General features: G+C 37.2%; 1 protein-coding gene across 6 annotated transcripts in view; it reads right to left on the bottom strand.

Moving 5' to 3' along the window:
* Positions 1-21,847, bottom strand: part of LOC126457665 (transmembrane channel-like protein 5) — a 294,095-nt gene that overhangs the window by 11,024 nt on the left and 261,224 nt on the right. For all 6 annotated transcript variants that reach the window (XM_050094160.1, XM_050094162.1, XM_050094163.1 and 3 more), the window contains 2 exons: positions 14,272-14,427; positions 10,590-10,723 (listed from right to left, as the gene is read on the bottom strand). In XM_050094160.1, the coding sequence (XP_049950117.1) occupies positions 10,590-10,723; positions 14,272-14,427 (290 nt within the window). The remainder of the gene's footprint in view (positions 1-10,589; positions 10,724-14,271; positions 14,428-21,847) is intronic.

Here is a 21,847-nt window from a genome sequence, read left to right as displayed (position 1 = left end):
TAATTCTATAACTATTCCTGACTGTCCTCTGGTTAAATTCACTAACCCTGCCACTGCCACCAGTTTAACTGTACCGCATTTATTCCCCAGTTAGGCGTTATTACGTGTTCGTACAACGCGTTTTCCTCGCTACTCCCAGTATAGAACTTTAGTGGCTGTTAGCCTGGAACTGTATAACTGGTCCTTAATAGTGTAGCAGTCTGGCCAAAAATTTTCTGTCAAAATTTAATTTTCTTGGATACACGGAAAAAACAATACGTAATCTTTGCTGCCTTCTATTCCTCTTAGTCGTTTATTTCCACTCTGGTAGTCTGACTCTATGGATTTCACTAGTAATTATAACAACACTGATCATTTGCAAACCCAGTCAACGACATAAACAGCAATTGGCATTCACCTGTTCAGCTTTATTCCGATCAGCTCGTATAGCCTTGTCCCCTTTTTTTGCAGGAAAGTTTATTTCTAGATGCGACGGGGATTCCCCTGGCAGAGGCATTACGCACACTATGCACGCATTAAAAAATCAACTTACGATACACTCAGAAATCACCTTAGAATTTGTTCAAAAATGTTCAAAAACTAACGGGGATGCGTTCAAAATCATATGAGTAATGGACAGACCAACGTGCGCTGGATGCTAGGCACTTTGTGAAACAAGGTCATTTTCCTCAATAATATGGAACTATTAAAAACAGCTTTTGGAGATAATTGTATGAGCCAGTCAATGGTTTGGTTTTGTCTGGTTCAACAGATTTAAAACTGGCTGTGAATCATTTGAAGATGAATCACGGTCTGGCCGTCCTTCCACCTTAAAAACGAATAAAAATGTTGTCAAAGTTAGCAACTTACTGTGCTCTGATCATAGACTTAAAATCAGAGAGCTAGCTGATGAACTTAATTTAAGTTTCTATGCAATTCAGTCAATATTAACTGAAGATAAGAACATGTGTTGAGTGTCTGCAAAATTCATTCCACAAGTGTTGTCAAGTGACCAGAGACAATAACGACTTGAAGTGTGCCAAGAACTGATTAATCGGACTAAAAATTACCTAGATTTGTTAAACAGGATAGTTACAGGTGACGAATTGTGGGTATATGGATATGATCCTGAAACTGAAGTGCAGTCTTCGCAGTGGAAGACTCTAGGTTCACCACAACCGAAGAAAGCACGGCAAGTCGGTCGAAGGTGGAGACAACGGTGCTGATTTTTTTTTTATTCTACCGGTATTGTGCATCATGAACTTACCCTTGGAGGACATACTATTAACGAGGAATACTACAAATGTGTCCTTGAGTGTTTGCATGAAAAGGTGTGGAAGAAAAGGCCTACATTGTGGAAAGACAGAAGTTGGGTGCTACACCATGACAATGCTCTGGCTCATCATGCCTTCTCTATCATTGAATTTTTGACCAAATTCCAAATTCCTGTACTTCCACAACCGCCAAATTCCCCTGATTCGCCCCCTGCAGACTTCTACCTGTGTCCTAAACTGAAATTTTCACTGAAAGGGAAGTGATTTGACTCGACTGAAGACATCCAGGCAAATACGGAGAGCGTCCTTAACACACTTCAGGAAAAAAATTTCCAGGAATGTTTCCAAAAGTGGAAACACTGTTGGAATCACTGTGTTCAGTCAGAAGGGGACTATTTTGAAGGAGATGCATCACAGCAGCATGTAAGTACCACCATTGTATAATTACAAGCCCATTCTTAAAACTTTTCAATCACATCTCGTAGCTTTGGACTGAGTTTTAATCCTAAGCCCCTTAATGCCTTGTCATACAGAGCTGTAATGCTTCACAGGGGTGCATTTTTCATTTTTTTAAACTTTTATCTCAGTGCGAAATGACAATGAAATGAAAAACCTCTCTTAATATTTTGATGAAGAGAAGAACATGAAGCAGCTAAGTACAAAACTTGATATTTTTATACCGATGCAGCCTTGTGGCGAATACCATTTAAGAACAAAATTTAAACTGATGAACTTTTATTTCATCACCATTTTATTTAAACACTAAACATGAAAACACAGGATGAGGATAAGATTAGATTATTACTTATTTTGCCTTTTACGAAAGAATGAGTGTCAGATACCACTTCTTGAGCACAGCTAATTTGAAGAAAAGTTGATGCCCATCAGTGAGCTTCTATGAGTGGATTTCATTCTCTTCAAAGTGTAAAATAGTTGCTTCCATGAGAATGTAGATGCAAACATTAATGTAACTGTAGCTGCAGAGTTGTAAAGTCATGGAAATTTATGTTGAGAAAAATTCTAATAAAAAATCTGAGAGACTAATTTTGTTATGCAACTTATCATGCAACTGCCAGTCACGCTGTAAGCCTGTAAGTTTTAACTGTAGCTCAGTTTCCAAATTGTCAACAACAAGTGAAGGTCAATAAAACTGTGCAATAATTTGGCAATCTGAAATATAAAATGGTAAGTCTCACGAAGTGCAGATACATTTGTTGAGTGTTTCTCCAGAAAACAAAAAATATATTTTCATGGTGAAAATGTTGGGGAAAATTATTCAAATCTTTATTTATCTGCTCTCATATGATGAATACTTATTTCAGTCGAATCATTTAATAGTGTTTCCTTTAATTTTTGCACATCCACTTCTTGTTGTTTACGTTCCGTGAGTCCATAATTCTTTGACGAAAAGTACTGTACTGTCACTGAAAAGTGAATTTTTTTGTTGTGTTCAGAGCTTTGAAGCACAGTATCCATCTCAAGTTACGTTCGTATACTATAAACATAGAGGCACATTTTAAACTGATGTTAGTGTGTCAGACCTTTGCTTGTAGTTCCTAACCCAGCCAAAATGTGATTTTTCATTGATTTAAAAAGAGCTACTCTCTACTTTAAACACAGCAATGTATTTAAATATGCCCGCATTTAAGGCAATGTCAAATATAACTACAGTCATTCCTCTGAAGACAGCACATTGGCTGCAGTTCCTCTGTGCTTCATAACTACGTTTGACAGCCCCATTTTACCACAAGTACTCTATTCATTCCTCAGGCAGCAAGTGAGCATGAGTGCTCTTGCTCACGTAGTCACATTGTGAATACATCTTTATCAACTGCCATGGAGTTTGAGCCAAAAAGCACACTTTGCCCTATTTGCAGACACCACCATCATTATAACTGATAAATTACCCAACTACAGTCTACAGAATACTGTGATCATTATATACAAAGAAGCTCTAGAAGGGTTCACTTTAAATGGCCTGTCTCTCAATGTTAACATGACTCAGTACATTCAGTTTCAAACAGCACACAAAGCACAGGAAGATGATGAAATAAAATATGGTGACAAAGAAATATTGAGAGATGATACTTCCAGATTTCTGGGATTATATATTAATAATAACCTAAACTGGCCACTTCATATCCTCGGCTTGTGTAAAAGACTGAATTCGACAGCATTTTTCATCACTTGACTGCATTTGTTTGTCACTTCAAAACAATCAAAACAGCATATCTTGGATATTTCCTATCACCTGGGTGGTGTTGTTGTTTTTGTTGTTGTTGTGGTCTTCAGTCATGAGACTGGTTTGATGCAGCTCTCCATGCTACTCTATCCTGTGCAAGCTTCTTCATCTCCCAGTACTCACTGCAACCTACATCCTTCTGAATCTGCTTAGTGTATTCATCTCTTGGTCTCCCTCTACGATTTTTACCCACCGCGCTGCCCTCCAATGCTAAACTTGTGATACCCTGATGCCTCAGAACATGTCCTACCAACTGCTCCCTTCTTCTTTTCTAGTTGTGCCATAAACTCCTCTTCTCCCCAATTCTGTTGAATACCTCCTCTTTAGTTATGTGATCTACCCATCTAATCTTCAGCATTCTTCTGTAGCACCACATTTCGAAAGCTTCTATTCTTTTCTTATCCAAACTATTTACCGTTCGTGTTTCACTTCCATACATGGCTACACTCCATACAAATACTTTCAGAAACGACTTCCTGACACTTAAATCTATACCCGATGTTAACAAATTTCTCTTATGCAGAAACGCTTTCTTGGCCATTGCCTGTCTACATTTTATATCCTCTCTACTTCGACCATCATCAGTTATTTTGCTCCCCAAATAGCATAACTCCTTTACTACTATAAGTGTCTCATTTCCTAATCTAATTCCCTCAGCATCACCCAACTCAATTCGACTACACTCCATTATCCTCGTTTTGCTTTTGTTGATGTTCATCTTATATCCTCCTTTCAAGACACTGTCCATTCCGTTCAACTGCTCTTCCAAGTCCTGTGCTGTCTCTGACAGAATTCCAATGTCATCGGCGAACCTCAAAGTGTTTATTTCTTCTCCATAGATTTTAATACCTACTCCGAATTTTTCTTTTGTTTTCTTTGCTGCTTGCTCAATATACAGTTGAATAACATCGGGGAGAGTCTATAACCCTGTCTCACTCCCTTCCCAACCACTGCTTCCCTTTCGCACCCCTTGACGCTTATAACTGCCATCTGGTTTCTGTACAAATTGTAAATAGGCTTCCGTTCCCTGTATTTTACCCCTGCCACCTTCAGAATTTGAAAGAGAGTATTCCAGTCAACATTGTCAAAAGCTTTCTCTAAGTCGACAAATGCTAGAAACGTACGTTTGCCTTTTCTTAATCTAGCTTCTAAAATAAGTTGTAGGGTCAGTATTGCCTCACGTGTTCCCATATTTCTACGGAATCCAAACTGATCTTCCCCGAGGTTGGCTTCTACCAGTTTTTCCATTCGTCTGTAAAGAATTCGCGTTGGTGTTTTGCAGCTGTGACTTATTAAACTGATAGTTTGGTAATTTTCACATCTGTCAGCACCTGCTTTCTTTGGGATTGGAATTATTATAGTCTTCTTGAAGTCTGAGGGTATTTCGCCTGTCTCATACATTTTGCTCACGAGATGGTTGAGTTTTGTCAGACTGGCTCTCCAAAGGCCATCAGTAGTTCTAATGGAATGTTGTCTACTCCCGGGGCCTTGTTTCGACTTAGGTCTTTCAGTGCTCTGTGAAACTCTTCACGCAGTATCGTACCTCCCATTTCATCTTCATCTACATCCTCTTCCATTTCCATAATATTGTCCTCTCAAGTACATCGCCCTTATATAGACCTTCTATATACTACTTCCACCTTTCTTCTTTCCCTTCTTTGCTTGATATTCATACAAGTGGCTCTCTTTTCTCCATAGGTCTCTTTAATTTTCCTGTAGGCAGTATCTATCTTGCCCCTAGTGAGATAAGCCTCTACATCCTTACATTTGTCCTCTAGCCATCCCTGCTTAGCCATTTTGCACTTCCTGTGTCTTATGGCTTCATATTATGGCGAAACCAGTAACAAGGAAATAAAGTCTTTATTGTGCAGCAGAGGGTCATCAGAATTATAAGTATTATAATTTATTCAAACAACTGGAGATTGTAATGGGACACCCTCCTCTAATACAATTTTTTTCTACAGAAATAACCAATACCATTTATACTATCAATTCTTGTGTAGGTGAACTTTATATCAGCTGTTTAACTGAATGAACTTCATATGATTTTGTATACAATGTGTTATGTTTCGGGCTAAACTACGTAAAAAGAAATCAATTTGTTAGTACACTGTATGTACAGTTAAAATTACTCTTCTTTTAGAAATATTTGAAATTACAAAATATCTGGCATATTTAAAATTCATATTATTAATTGTACAATCTAACACTTATTATTAAATTTGTTTCTGGATTCATTTACAAAGTAATAATATATTTTAGAAAAGATTCTTCTTTTGCCAAGAAAGTTAGTAAACTCTTTTGCTTTGTAAACTCTTTGGAACATTGTTAGTACTGCAGAATGTTAGTAGTGGTGGGAATGCTTCTGATGGGAACAGGCATGTTTTATGATTGATACTAACAGTGTAATTTGTGGTGTGATAGAAGTGGAAATTGTAAAGACAGTGTGATATGGAAAAATGTTCTGGGAAAAATTCATGTCAGCATTCATGAGTACAGCGGAGCTTATGCCAGGCATCATGATGGCCAGGATGTATCGTACATTGATTGCAGACCAAGTTCACCCCTTCATATCGATCATGTTTCCCAATGGCAGTGGCATTTTTCAACAAGATAATGCACCGTGTCACAAGGCCAGAACGTGATGGAGTGGTTTGAGGAACACAGTGCCGAGTTTCAATTTATGTGCTGGTCCACCAACATGCCAGATCTGAACCCAATCAAACACATCTGAGATGTGACTGAATGTGGCATCAGAGCCTACAAACCCCTCCCCAGAATTTATGGGAATAAGGTGACTTTGGTGTGTAAATGTGGTGCCATCTCCCTCCCGTGACCTACCAAGGCCTCACTGCTTCCATGCCATGATGCGTCACTGCTGTTATCCATGCCAAAAGTGGACCTACCAGTTATTAGGTAGGAGGTTACAATGTCTGTCTGATCAGTGTATGAATTAGAATTTGTCTTATAATTATTTGTTTGTGTGATTATTATTGCTGTTATTATGGCAGCTATTATCTGAACACTTGGCCTTCACTTTTCATGTTTCTGTTTCATATGAGTTAGATTGTAACCTTATGATCTTTTTTTTACACACATGATTATTATTGTAATAATCTAACACATTCTACAACCTAGTGATACACTCATGTCATGGATCCATGGAACTCAAAAATATACAAACAAATATTTTCATGTGGAATGTTGTAACACAACCTACACCAGCAATAATGCTGATCAGTTCTGGAAGGGGCAATAATTGTCATCACCACTACCAATATAGTGCAAACACATCCAGACTATGGGTCTGCAAACTGGGAGTTTTGCTCACTCATACTGGAAGAAATATTTATTATGATTATAAATTATATTGATGCAGAGACTAATATATTTTCACTAATCACTAAAACTGATTACAGATAAACAGGAACATCTAATAATAAAATAACATCAATTTTGCAATCGTTTCATTGTAAGGCAACTTCAGGTACAAATAAGACATTTAAAGAAAGTTTCACAAAGCAACTGTTGCATGCATTTTATCTTGCACTTGATCTCTGCCTTTTAAATGCTTTTTCCTTCCTTCTGACATCTTTAATATATTGTCTTTAGAGCATTATTTCATAAATATCTCTACAGGAAATACACTATGTAAGTCACTACAAGATAAATGTTCTTCCATTTTCCTCCAGAGGAACGAAATCACCATTGTCAAGAATAATCACATCAGCTGTTATCAAATATATCATTATTTAGATATTTCTGGGAATAAATGCATTCTGCACTATCAATGCTTAAGTCATAAAAACGTGTTCCCTTTGTTCATGCTATACGTTAATTAGGCACAGCATATACAAGTTGCTCATAGTTTGCCAGAGGTTATACCTTAGGATGACTAGCTAGTTGTTGTCCATGTAATGGACAAGTAGTGAAAATATCACAAACAGAACATAGCGACAAAAACAGAGGTAAACTAAAATGGCGTATCAATAGTTCAATGGAGACCACCTAAGCCATCTGAGACAAGAAACAGAAAGAGCTAAATACAATCATCTCTGCTCAGTACCAACTATCATTATTCCTATTCATCATATGGTGAGGACAGCTACACATTTCCTTTAAGATAAGAAAGAAAAAAAGAAATCATCTTATATCCTTCAATTTAGATCTCACCTCTTTATACAAGTTGCTTTGCAAACACATCTCACTGACAACGCAAAGGCTTACACATCCATCTCCACACTATCTTATGATTGGCTGATTTATTACTTTAGATGAAACAACATTTGCTAGAGATTAGTAGAATAACAAAAATTTACAATTTGCTTCCAGTATTAGTGAGGATCAGAGTTGGTTAAAGGGTCTGTGGGGCCCCATAGTACTGATAACGTGCAGAGCCCCTATTTAACAACATAATCATATTTTTTAAATATATATTGTTTTATTTCCTTATAATATATGAAAGTGGTACTTAATAATATTTATTTCATTAATTTAGGCACTAATAGATGTTACGCACTTTCATTTTTGGACATTAATCTAATCAAAAAAATAAATCCTAGTCAAGACATTAAAATCATCCATCAAAGTGGATTCTTTTTTTCCATTTAAATAGCTAGGAAAAACCACTCCTCAGGCATTTAAATAAATGTCATCTCTTGTATTGTCCCTTCACAATAATAAAGTTGTTAACCTGCTGAAGCGACTCTGTAGTAACATGTCTAGAGTCTTAATTCAAGATTGTCAGGTCGTGGAGGTGAATGCTGTTTCAGTTATGTAGATCCATGTGATTTCAAATCGATCATGTCCACACTGGAACTCCCATGCACAGATCGATTTCAACACTCTTACATTTAACTGTAGATTTAACCATTATTCATCTTACTCATGAACTGACAGTAACGTTTGAATAGCTAACATGAAGAACTAACGAGAAACCTTTGTTCAAGACTGAGGCCATATTTGTTGAATGTTAATAAACTGAAAGTGTGAAAATGCATTTCTCAGTAATGTTTGGACCAATTTAAACAATTTTAACTAAATTTCTGCACATATACATTAATGTAGATATAAAGCTCAAGAAACACTTAGCAGTGTATATAAGTGGGCAATGAACAATAAAGTCACACTTAGTATGAACTTCTACACAAACAAAATGTGAGATTACAATAACCTGAAATTAAATAATGAATTCATACAATGTGTGGAAGGAACAAAATTTCTTGGAATGCATGCTGACTGTCAACGTGGGAGGAGTAACAGTATCTCTACAACATAAGCCCGCTGAATTCTTAAATGAATATGTAATTTTTTATGTCATCCGTATATTTTGCTTATATTCATTCTATTATTAGTTACGACATAAATTTTTGGGGAGTGAACAGGAAAAATAGTCAAACTATATTCACACTGCAGAAAAGAGCAATACATATGAGACCATGAGTGGCAACATGGCTCATTGCCGTGACTTTTAAAAAACACCAGAAATCTTAACTGTTCCTTGTGAGTATATTTTTCAGAGAGTCATGTACATAAAAAAGTATTGATTGCTACGTTAAACAATGTTTATTACGTGATTATAAAATTAGAAATAGCTATAATTTTGACCTGAACAGAAAAAATAAAGCTAAAAGTCAGCAGAGTTTATTGTACAATACCATCCAATTACATAATAAATTACCATGGTACACAAAAGAGACAGATACTATCTGCTCTTTCAAAACAAAACTAAAAGAAAATTTACAAAATAAAAGTTTTTATACTGTAATGGAGCACTTCAATTACAAGGGGCAGATTGGTATTATTCAGGATTCCAATACACCATATTATTCCTGGCTCTTTTAGCCACAAAACCCTATTTCAACACAATCTCTGTTCAATGCAATGGCCTTACGCAACCTTACTGGGAGGCCTGTATGCCCAAATGGTACGACTATACTGCTCGATGTCGGAGCCAGCATCTTGCTGCATGAATAACCTCCCCATCATCCACGTACTGCTTACCACAAGAATGCTTACTGGGCCAAACAGATGGAAGTCAGAAGGTCTGAGATCTGGGCTGTGTGGTGAACGAGGAGGAATAGACCAATGATGCTTTGTGAGCTGCTCTCAGCTCCGCAGATTTGTGATAGATCTACCATTGTCATGGAGAACGAAAAGTTCATTTATATCACCTCAAATGAGTGTGTCTGCAGGTACCAACATTGCAGGATAACAGCTGTGTGTAGCCAGTTGGCATGTGGGCGATTGGACAGGTTTGTGTGACCTTGTTGCAATGACGACAGATGCCTCACTCAAAGACACACTATGCTTTTGTTTACTCCCAGATCTCCATAGACATTCTGCAAACACCTACTAATATCTGCGGTGCTCTGGTTTTCTGCCAAAATAACTCAATCACAGCTTGGAACGCACCTCTGTTACAGATGCCATTTTGAAGCCTACGTATAGCACCGCTACCTATCAGGACTTCGTGAAACTGTAGGGGCTGAAGCGGGAATATGCCACGATGTCCCAGAACAAATTCTGCATTATTTCTACTGAAATTGGCCGAGAAAAAATGTGTTGTACTACTTATTGAAAGCCCCTTGTAAAGTAGATTACCTAATTTAAGAAGTTCTGTATTGTAATATAGACAGAAATAATATTTAGTAAGACTAAAAACCAAATGTAATTAGATTAAAAGAAACTTCACTGTAATTACTATGTAAGAAATTAATTACAAGCCATTAATTTTTCAATGTTTTGAATAATGAAATTCAAACATTGTAAATTGTTTCACGGATTATTACGTAAATAAATAAATCAATCATATGGCTTCATCACTTACATCAAAAACTAGCCCAGTAGTCTTGCATCAAATAAGACCAAGTAAATTTCATGCACCAGAAAGCTCTCATAAACTTTACCTCTCAACACACACACACACACACACACACACACACACACACACACACACACACACACACACACAAACTGGGGAAACTGAAATAACTGTCTGAAGTGAGGATAAAATAGAGAAAATAGCACAGATTAAATAGAAAAACTAAGTAACAAATGAAAGTGCCCAGATTTATTTAAAAACTTATACTTACGTGGCTCTGTAACTTTAGCAATATTTGTAAGCAAAAATTCTTTGTCTTCTGCTTCTATAATCAACATATCTTTTAGAAGCTCAATCATTTCAGCATGTGCTGCAGCTTTTGAACGCATATAGAATGCCAAGAAACTGTAACAATAAATCACTTTTTTCAGTTGTATGGACAGAAATGAATGCAAAGTAATTTAAATAAACAAATAGCATGCAAAAGTCTGTTGCATGAAAAGCAGTACAAAAGTAATCCCTCTAGAAAGAGTGCAGAAATAGTGATACATTACTAGAAATGACCAAAAGTTTACACTATATATGAAGCATTTTGATACACTATTCCATTTAGAACAACAGAAAACTACAATGAACTGAGAGAGAGAGAGAGAGAGAGAGAGAGAGAGAGAGAGAGAGAGAGAGAGAGAGACTGTACTTATCCATCAGTTAGTTCACGACAGTGCCAGAAACACAGGATAATGTGTAAGCGGAAGCAAAGCAATAATGAATCCAACATCTGGAATTAAACACTGACGATAAATATGATAAGAAGACAGTGATTGGAAAAAGCACAGATATTGACCAGGCAGTCAGAGCATAAAATGAGAATAATATCATAATAATATACAGCAGACTGTTGAAGAAAAAATTAACTAAAAAACTATAATAAAATATTTAAACATCACATTTTTGCAGAAATAATCACAGACCACCTGACATGCAGTCAGTGACGGATTCAAGCAGTGGCATAGAGTACAATAAAAATATCTTCCTATTAGCTGCACAGTGAGAGATCAACCTGAATTCCACAAACTGAATCCACACATCATTCTTCAATGTTCACAATATTGTCCTTACGTATGTCATCCAGTGCAGACTACAAGAATGCATCGCACCATTAGCAGTCAATCTATTACAGTCCAGAAGCTGCATGAATAAATTTCATCTCTCCACAGATTTAAGGACTCCATCCATTAATTCAAACTCATTTTAAGTGGGAAAATCTTACTGTAGTGTGCCACTATCTCTTGAAGATTCTGGTACTTGGCTCCATGGAAGTTGAGTGCTCTTAGAGAAAATTGGCTTAGATAGTCGTTAGGGGCTATAGTATCACCACAGCATTGCACTCACAATGGGAATGCACCACCCATCTCTCCAAGTGAAAATGTTGGTCACTAGTGTTCCTCCTGGCCAGAACATATGGCTGCACAGCACACGGTCAACTTGTTCTGCACTTGCATCTGACACTGTTGGTTACTATCATCATTGTACTGTGGACTATTCGATAACAACCTCAACTGGCACTTGGTCTTTGTCTCTGGTTGCAATTCAGATTGTGTGTCTCTCTGCTGTAGACAGCGTTGTGGTGAATGTTTCCACTTTGCACCCCTTTGTTGCATAGGTTTCTTTGGTCTTGTCCTAGCCTGTGTCGTGTCTGCTGTCAGTCAGTTATGTTTTGCTCAACTTATGCTTTGTGTCATGCTCTCTTCTACAGGTGGCCCTTCCACCCTGAGGCTTCACCCATTTCTGTCCTGAGTTCTGATGCGTGCGCTGATATCTGGCTACTTGAGGATACAGTTATGGCGATGAGGGAAAAGGAAGTTGTTTAGTAAGATGGATGCTAAATTGGTTTGCCTACTGGAGCAATAGCAGCTCATGCAACAGCAATAGTTTTAGGTAGACTTGTTCCAAAATTACTTCATCTTCAGGCAGACAACCTTCAAGCACATGAGCCCACTTGGCTCCAGGCCTCAGTGCCCCCTGCAGTTGAAGCTCCCATTTGTTCTCCATCATTGTGCCTTTCAATGACCCAATGGAGGATTGGGACAAATGTTTCCATTGACTGAAGCAGCATTTCACATTGTTTCAAGTCACAGATGATTCATTGCAGTGATTGTTATTTCTGTCACGGGCAATGCCAGACATGTTTTTTCTGACCTGAAATTGGTGCCTGTCTGACCCCATCACACTCTCCTTTCAGTAGATATGCAGCTCTGCTTACTAATGATTATTACCACGGATATCATGTGATTGCTCCCAGGCCTGAGATTCACAAATACCATAAAGAAATCATATAAAATCATATCACTCCTGAGTCACTGAATTGCAAGATCTCAGATGCAAACGTGATTTCATTTGTGTATATCGAGGCTGCAAGACTGTTTTGCTGACTCCTAAAATCTAGCACATGTATGTGGAAGAACAGGAAGAATAATGTAAAGAACAAAAAACTGTGAGTAATGATAATAATTAATACTATTTACAGTAGTCAGTTCAAGCACGTGAACTGTTCATCATTCTAGCAAACAAAACTGTAAGGGGGGTGGGGGGGAGAGGGGGGGGGGAGGGGGGGGGGGAAACACGTTATTACAGTGACTATTGAAGATTCTTTAGAATTTAGAAGAAAACCAAATGAGTTTGTCCTTAAGTCTTTCATTGCAGTTGCAAAGGATGTTATTTAACTGACACAGCTTCTTTTACTTCTTTCTTATCACATACCTATAACCTGCCTGACACAGGAGGTGTACAAATCTGAACTTGGGCACTTCTTTTAAGCTCACTGAGTCATGCGAATGTTTAGATTCAGTAGTTGTGTTTTTATGACACACCAGAATGTCAGTACACTAAAAAATAATGCTTTGTCATATTTCTCTTCATGAGTTGGGTAACATCTGTATCCTTTTTAGCAGACTATGTAACTAAATTGGTATTTATATCTAAAAACAAAGATGATGTGACTTACCAAACGAAAGTGCTGGCAGGTCGATAGACACACAAACAAACGCAAACATACACACAAAATTCTAGCTTTCGCAACAAACGGTTGCTTCGTCAGGAAAGAGGGAAGGAGAGGGAAAAACGAAAGGAAGTGGGTTTTAAGGGAGAGGGTAAGGAGTCATTCCAATCCTGGGAGCGGAAAGACTTACCTTACACACACACACACACACACACACACACACACACACACACACACACACAAGCAGACATATTTAAAGACAAAGAAACTCTTTGTCTTTAAATATGTCTGCCTGTGTCTGTATATGTGTGGATGGATATGTGTGTGTGCGCGCGAGTGTATACCCGTCCTTTTTCCCCCCTAAGGTAAGTCTTTCCGCTCCCGGGATTGGAATGACTCCTTACCCTCTTCCTTAAAACCCACTTCCTTTCGTCTTTCCCTCTCCTTCCCTCTTTCCTGACGAAGCAACCGTTTGTTGCGAAAGCTGGAATTTTGTGTGTCTGTTTGTGGTTGTTTGTGTGTCTATCGACCTGCCAGCACTTTCGTTCGGTAAGTCACATCATCTTTGTTTTTAGATATATTTTTCCCACGTGGAATGTTTCCCTCTATTATATTAAATTGGTATTTATTTACTCATAAAATGTGATTAGAAATGTGGAGATTAATCACTGTATAAATATCACCAAACAGAAATCTTTACTGCAAAACAGAAAAAATCTCAGATACGTTAATTTCACTGAAACACCCAACTAATGACATTTGTCGTTGACTAGTAAGGTTGTCATCACCAGTTAGCAAGTTCACTCACAATACTCATACCCAAAGAAATAGTACATTTTCACCCATGTCTTATGCATAATGGCCTACATATAAATCTGTGAAGTACAACAACTCAAAAATTAAAACAAAATATGTTAAATATAATAAATGTTGAGAAATTCTATTGCATACATACATCATGCCTGTTAGGATAATACCAACTACACCAGGCTTTGTCACAAAAAATAAAATTTTCCATATTACATGGCCTTCCTCCAGGGTCAACATTTCATCCATTATTAAATCCGACATCTTTTTTTGGAAAGGACCACATCCTTCTGAAAGATTTACACTGAAAAGTAAACAATTTCTCTTTAGATGTATATTCAATGTAGTCAATTGTTCTAATAAAATTCCCACATTCACAAACAGCTAAGTTGACATATACCAGCTACAGTAATCAGATATGGAAGTTATTTAGATTTGTGCATTGCTGGCTCCCACATTCTGTTGATAAAACAGAAGATGCAGCAGCAGTAGTAGTAGTAGTAGTAGTAGTAGTAGTAATAGGAGGAGGAGGAGGAGGTGTAGGTGTAGGAGAATTCATCTGTAAATCACTTCTATGGGGATAACGGACATGCCATAGTACTACAGTGTAAGAACAAAAACATTCATTAAGATATACAAACATTTACACTCTAACAGGACAATACTGACAGTGACAGAATCGTCAAGGTTATTTGTCTGAAGTAATTTAGGGAAACCATAGAAAATATAAACCAGGATCACCAGGTGGTGATTAGAAGCTCCAACCTCCTGAATGAGCTCTCTACAAAAAGTTACTGAAAATGATAAAGGACAGCAAATTCAATGACAAAAAAAATGAAATGAAATGTCGTGTAGCTAGGGCCTCCCGTCGGGTAGACCATTCGCCTGGTGCAAGTCTTTTGATTTGACGCCACTTCGGCGACCTGCGCATCGATGGGGATGAAATGATGATGAGTAGGACAATACAACACCCAGTCCCTGAGCGGAGAAAATCTCCAACCCAGCCGGGAATCGAACCCGGGCCCTTAGGATTGACAGTCTGTCACGCTGACCACTCAGCTACCGGGGGCGGACAACGACAAAATTGTGATGAGGGGAAGTTCTGGTTATGATACCAGAACAGTAGTAGAATTTGCTGAGAACAACTTATGCTCCCTTAACACATTTGTTGGAAGGAACCAACTAAAAAATGGACTAGCAAGGAAAAAATGGAGCTGATTACATTTTATCAAGCAGTATGGAAAGTTTAAATGATGCATTGGTCATAAATCATTCAGAATTTAAAGTTATCATTGACTAATAAGACGCAGAGTAAAAATAGATTCAACACAAAAACCAAACATACTCATACAGCAGGAAGTCAGAAATGTTGATAACAACAATTTATTTAAAAGGGTGAGGTATAACACGTTAAATAAAGCAATGAATTCAGAGTCTTGCAGTATGAAAAATTACACAGATATTGATAAAAGATGCAATTATTTAACAATAGTCCCTAATGTTGCAACTACAAAACAGAAAGAAAAGAAGAAAAATCAAATGAATGCTATTAATGAGACGGCAAGAATTTCGAACAAAAAGTAATAGCAAGATGACAAAAAATGCTGAATCAAATGAAACTATATGAAAATGTCTTTCAGAGGATGTCAAAATGTATAATGGTAATTTGATAAGATATAAAACTGAAAATAAAGTGAGAATGAAGACAAGTAAATAGAAATTTATGTTGGGTAGAAGTCACATTTTACCACTTATAATTACCACAGTAACTAACAACAATGATAGAAATGAATGAGCATTCCAAGGTTTCTTTGAATTTTATACATTTCAGGAAAAACAAATAAAATAATAATGATGATAATGGCATTGCAAAAGTAATGCCCAATGAGATGAATGAAGCGGTTTAAATAATGTGTGGTGGTAAAAGATAGTGCTTCAATGAAACCACTGAATATGCACAGCTGTATCTCATCTAACTTAATGAATAATAAATTTTTCCTAACTCTTATCTATCTTGCTGTAACCACCTTCACCTCTAGCAGATTCCTGGAGTCATTCCCAGCCCATCAGATCCACAGTGCGCAAGTGGGAAAGGAGAAAATCATCTTCATAATGGGGAGAGTGACTCCCCAAACACCTCAATAATGGTCACAGCACGCCAGGCTGCTACATTATATTTAATGTTAACAATTTTCTTTTCTTCAGAATTGCTGTCCTTGCTGCTGTCAGCCTGCATTTCATATCCTCTTTACATTTACCACCATCATTTAATTTCCTGCATAAATAGTAAAATTCAGCTACTGCTTTCAACATCTCACTTGCTAATCTAATTATCTCAGTACTGTCTGATTTAAACTGACTACAGTCCCTTATCCTTGTTTCCTTATATTGATGTACATCTTATAATTTTTTTTCAAAACTCTATTCATTCGTCTAAAATGTTCTTCTCAATCCTCTGTCATTTCTGATAGAATTATAATGTCACCGACTAACCTAAAAGTCTTTGTTTCTTCCTCCTGAACTTTAATTGCCTTTCCAAATTGTTCCTTGGTTTCTTTTCCTGCTTGCTTACTGTGTAGATTTATTATCACTGGGGATAAGTTGCAACCTTGCCTCACTCCCTTCACAACTAATGTTTCCCTTATTTCCTACAACTCTTGTAACTGCAGTCTGGGTTCTGTACAAGTTGAGAATAACCTTCCATCCCTGTATTTTATCCCTTCTACCTTAATAATTTCTAAGAGAGTAGTCAAGTCAATGTAGTCAAAAGTTCTCTCTCAATCTACAAATTCTATAAACGTGTGTTTGCCTTCCTTTAACCCATCTTCAATATATAATTTGTAAAGTAAGCATTGCTTCACATGTTCCTACATTTTAATGGAACCCAAACTGATCTTCTCTGGGTTGAGTTTACCAGTTTTTCAATTCTTCTGTATATAATTTGTGTCAGTATTTTGTACTATCAAACAGATATGTCAGTAAAAAAATCAACAAATGGAAAATCCAGAATGGAATGTAACAATATTATGAAAAGGAAAGCTGCCATTCACCATATATTGGAGATGTTTAGTCGTAGATAGACACAACAAAAGGACTGTCACACATAAGCTTTCAGTCAACAAGGTCAAAAATTATAGTTCTAGAAAAGAATAAAGAAAAAAAACTCAAAGAACAAATAGAAAATAAATTCTGTGCCTATTTGGGACTCAGCATCTCTGCTATATGGTGAGTGGCAACTTCCTTTTCATAATACTGATAGTTCAGTAATATTCACATCTGTCTGCCTTTTTTAGAATTGGGATTATTACATTCTTCTTAGAGCCTGAGGGTATTTCATACATCTTGCAAACAAGGAGAAATAAATTTGTCATGGTATGTTGTTCCAAAGAGCTTAATAATTCTGACTGAATGTTGTCTATGCCAGGTGACTTCTTTCAAATTAGGTCTTTCAGTGCTTTGTTAAATTATTCTCACAGTATCACACCTACCATTTCATCATCTTCTGCTTTCTCTTTCTATAACATCTGCCTCAAGCTCATTTCCTTTGTATAGCACTTCTATATATTCCTTCAACTGCTCGGCCTTTCCTTCTTTGCTTAGTACTGGCTTGCAATCTGAGCTCTTGATTCTCATGCATATACTTTTCTTTTTTCTGAAGGTTTTCTTTAACTTTCCTATATGTGGTATATCTTTTTCGTGGTTTTGCAATCTTCTGCAAGCCTTACAAACCTCCTCTAGCCATTACTGTTTTGTCATTTTCCACTATCTGTCAATCTTATTTTTTGGATGTCTGCAATTTCTTTTGCCTGCTCCATTTGCTGCAATTTTACATCTTCCTCTTCTGTCAATATCTGATATGTCATACAAGGATGTCTACTGGGTCTTGTCTTTCTGCCTATTTGATCCTCTCCTGCCTTCACTATTTCTTCGCTCAAATCTACCCATTCATTTTCTATTGCACTCGTTTCCCCCATTGCAGTCAACTGTTGCCTAATGCTCCTGTTGAGACACCCAACACTCTTTTTTCCAATTTATCTAGATTGCATCTTCTTAATTTTCTACTTGCAATTTACAACAAATAAATTAAGATTGTAATCCACATCTGTTCTTGGAAAAGTTTTGCAGCTGAAAATCTGATTCCTAAACCTCTGTCTTACCATTATAATCTCTGTATGTATACAGACTGAAGAGATAAATGAAAATTTTTACCAAGACTGGGATCCAAAGTTGGGCCTTCCACTTACCAGACAAGTGTGGTAACCACTGTGCCACCCTGGCACAGTGGCTTCTTACAACTGCATGGGCTGCCCTAGCATGCCTCCCTCCTCATTGCAAATTCCCATTCACACCTCAGCTGACTTGGGATTCCCCCTAAACTCAAACAGTAGATGTGAATAGCAATTTGGATTGAGGAGGGAGGCATGCTAAGGTAGTCTGTGCAGTTGTGCAAAGCCTCTGTCGCAGGGTAGCATATATTTTTAGTGCATCTGCCTAGTGAGCTGGAAATCCAGGTTCGATTCCTTTCCTGGCCTTGATACAAATTTTCATTCATCACTTCAGTTTGCATGTAAACAGTTGAAAATTTGATTCCTAAACATCTGTCTTACCATTACAATCTCTGTATGTATGCATATTGAAGAGACGAATGAAAATTTGTACCAAGACTGGGATTTAAAGCTGGGCCTTCCACTTACTAGGCAGGTGTGCTAACCACTGTGCCACTCTGGCACAATGGCTTCTTACAACTGCATAGGCTACCCTAGCATGCCTCCCTTCTCATTCCAAATTCCCATTCACATAGATGTTTGAGATTTTGGAGGATCTCTGGAACCGTCTGAAATCTTTCGGTGTCTCTAGATCTCCTCCAAGTAACCAACCGTATTTCATGATTCTTAAACCAAGTGTTAGCAATGACTAAATGTGCTCTGCACAAAATTCTAGCAGATAGCTTTGATTTTTATTTCTTTTCTCCAGTTCATGTTCTCATAGCATTTTTCCTTCTCTTCCCTTTCCTATTGTTGAATTCCAGTCAGCCACTCTATGTAACTATCTGAATAATTTATTTTATACTTTATCATATGTTCTTTCAATTTCTTTATCATCTGTGGAGCTAGTTGGAATGTACACTTCTACTACTGTGGTGGCAGTCCGTTTTGTGTTTATCTTGGCTACAATCATGTTTTCACTATGCTGTTCACATAAAAAACATGTATCAGAAACTTTAAAGATTTATTATTGACATCAAAATGTTACACAAAGGTCATAAGAACATGGGTTCAAGAATCCTTCATTAGGTAGGTACGAAAGGAAATCACGCCTTCTAGTTGTACAGTTTACCTCAAATGTACATTTTTACTCACTTCCTTATTTACAGGTGGTCCCAGCAGTGTTTTGATTCATATAATTGTCATTTGTTCTGTTTTAGAGTAACTCCCATCACAATACATTGCAACAATGTATTCATTGTTGAGATAAATATATACTACATTCATGGCCGAGCAGATGGGAATGAGGACACAGCATGTCAACTTTATGCTGAACATTACTCTGATAGGCAGTTGCCTTGTACAATAATGTTTTTAAGATTCCACCAATGCTTGTAAGAGACAGGCACATTTGAGAAGAGAACTGTGGATGGTGGGGGACCATGAGATGTATGAATGCGTGACCTTGAAGAACTCTTTGTACTCTTTGTACTGTGGGTGAAAATCCATCAACTAGTACATGGAGAATTGTAAGAAGCAGAGGCATTAATCACACCGTCTCACATCTGGGCTTATGAAAACTCTCACATAATGTGACAACACAGGCATCAACAGAGGTTCAGCCTCAGTATGTGGAGTAAAATCATTCACGATCATCTCACTGGCCTCCACTTGTTTCTACAAAGTCTTACTGGAAAAATGTATCTACAGTTTTTCAGATACAAGTTGCTTCATTTACTTGATGTGGTTTATGGATGGTGGTGATCCACTTCACTTTAGATGAATGGTTTACCAGTATATTGATAACCAGTTTCCAAACACATTGACCAGTTGAGGGGGAATCCACTGCACAATCTTCCCGATCACCAGATTTGAATCCAATAAGTAGATTTTTTCCTTTGTGGACATTTAAAATCCTTGGTATATTCAATTAATGTACCAATCTTAAGCTCTGAGGTGTGTACCCAAAATGGATTTGACCAAATAAAGAACAAACCAGGATATTTCCACAGTGTACGGCGAAGTATAGAATGCAGGCTAAGGGGTGCATTGTAGTAGGAAGTGGTCAATTCAATTAATTTTTGTAAATGTAAATGTGTTTGGTACATGTATCATTTTTGTCCACTAATAAATCCTGTCATACCTCCCTAACAAAGGATTTTTTGGAACTGTGTTTCAATGAACTTTTTGTAATGCTTTGACATGAAGAATAAACCCCCAAAGTTTCTGACGGATGTTTTTATGTACCCTGTACAATAAGTTAAAATTCATAAAGTAAAGCATTTTTTAACATGAGTGAACTCTGAAAGAAGCTAAAATATACTGTTAGGCACTTTGAAATATTTTTTCAATAATTACACATTATACCAGGTGTAGAAGTGTGAAACCGGAATTTCCCTATAGATGGTACTAGCCGTTCATGTAGGGCCCATGAGACCACATCTGCAGTGCCATCTGCTTCCTTTAATGGCTGACAATGAATGTCAACAAACAGCAACCCAAGTTCCATACATTGGTATCTGTTTCAAACCCGTAAGCATTTCGAATTTTGTGCCTACGAACTATTATTTGCAGACAGCATTGGTTTTTTGTTATCATTGGAAGAAAACTGCTGCAGAATTGTCATATGGATCCTTCTCCGCAGCACGAGCTTTTCTGAATTATGCAGGTGGACATTATCCTGGTACTATATCCTTTGTTACTGTAATCCTCCTGGCCTCAACCACATTTCCATTTTTTCCTGTGTATCTGTCATCAACTTGGCAGTTCTGCTATTGGAGAGTGGTCTCCAGTCAAAATATTCACACTTACACATCAAATGTTCATACAAACTGCATTCAACATCATGTATTTGACATATCAACATTCTATTAGAGGTGGAAGTATTTTGAAAAGCATTTTTGGTATCTGGGCAGGTAAAATTGCCACATAAAACATGTGTTCACTGAACTCACTGTCTGCAAATACCCTGTTGTCTTTAGCAATATTCTATGTTACAAAAAACAAGGTTTTCCTGATATTTCATCATTTTTGCTCTGTTTGGTAAAAATGCTTTGTTGCTTCTTCATCAGAACTGTTATTCAGCATTACTTTTGTATTCTTGCATGTTTAAGAGTTCACTACAGGCTCCAAAATGTTTTGTGTTAAAATGCTGCTGGATGTACTCTTGATACCATGCTGCCATAATTGCAGAGTAAACACAAAGTTTAATCGCCACACATGGGGAAAAAAAAACCTTGCTGTCTACTCTCAGTTTATTTTGGACACCTCCTTTCACTTTCCTCTTTTTGCTGTCACCCACTGTGCGAAATGCTTCAGTAAAATTCACTGCATGATACTGCAATCTTCCATACAAGCAGGCAGTAAACAACTGAATTTCTGAAACAATGTTTTCTTCAGACTTCAAAGGCAACTGACACCTGTCAGATACATCAGCTGCATTACTGGCTTTGTTATTTAATTCATCTTTGTTTCAGTATTGTGCTCTAACAGCAAAAATTATTGCTCAGAGGGGGTGGG

This window comes from Schistocerca serialis, chromosome 2 (genome assembly GCF_023864345.2).
Source record: "Schistocerca serialis cubense isolate TAMUIC-IGC-003099 chromosome 2, iqSchSeri2.2, whole genome shotgun sequence".
Taxonomy (NCBI): domain Eukaryota; kingdom Metazoa; phylum Arthropoda; class Insecta; order Orthoptera; family Acrididae; genus Schistocerca; species Schistocerca serialis.
The sequence above is the reverse complement of the archived record's forward strand: the minus strand, read 5'-3'. Positions and strand labels throughout refer to the sequence as shown.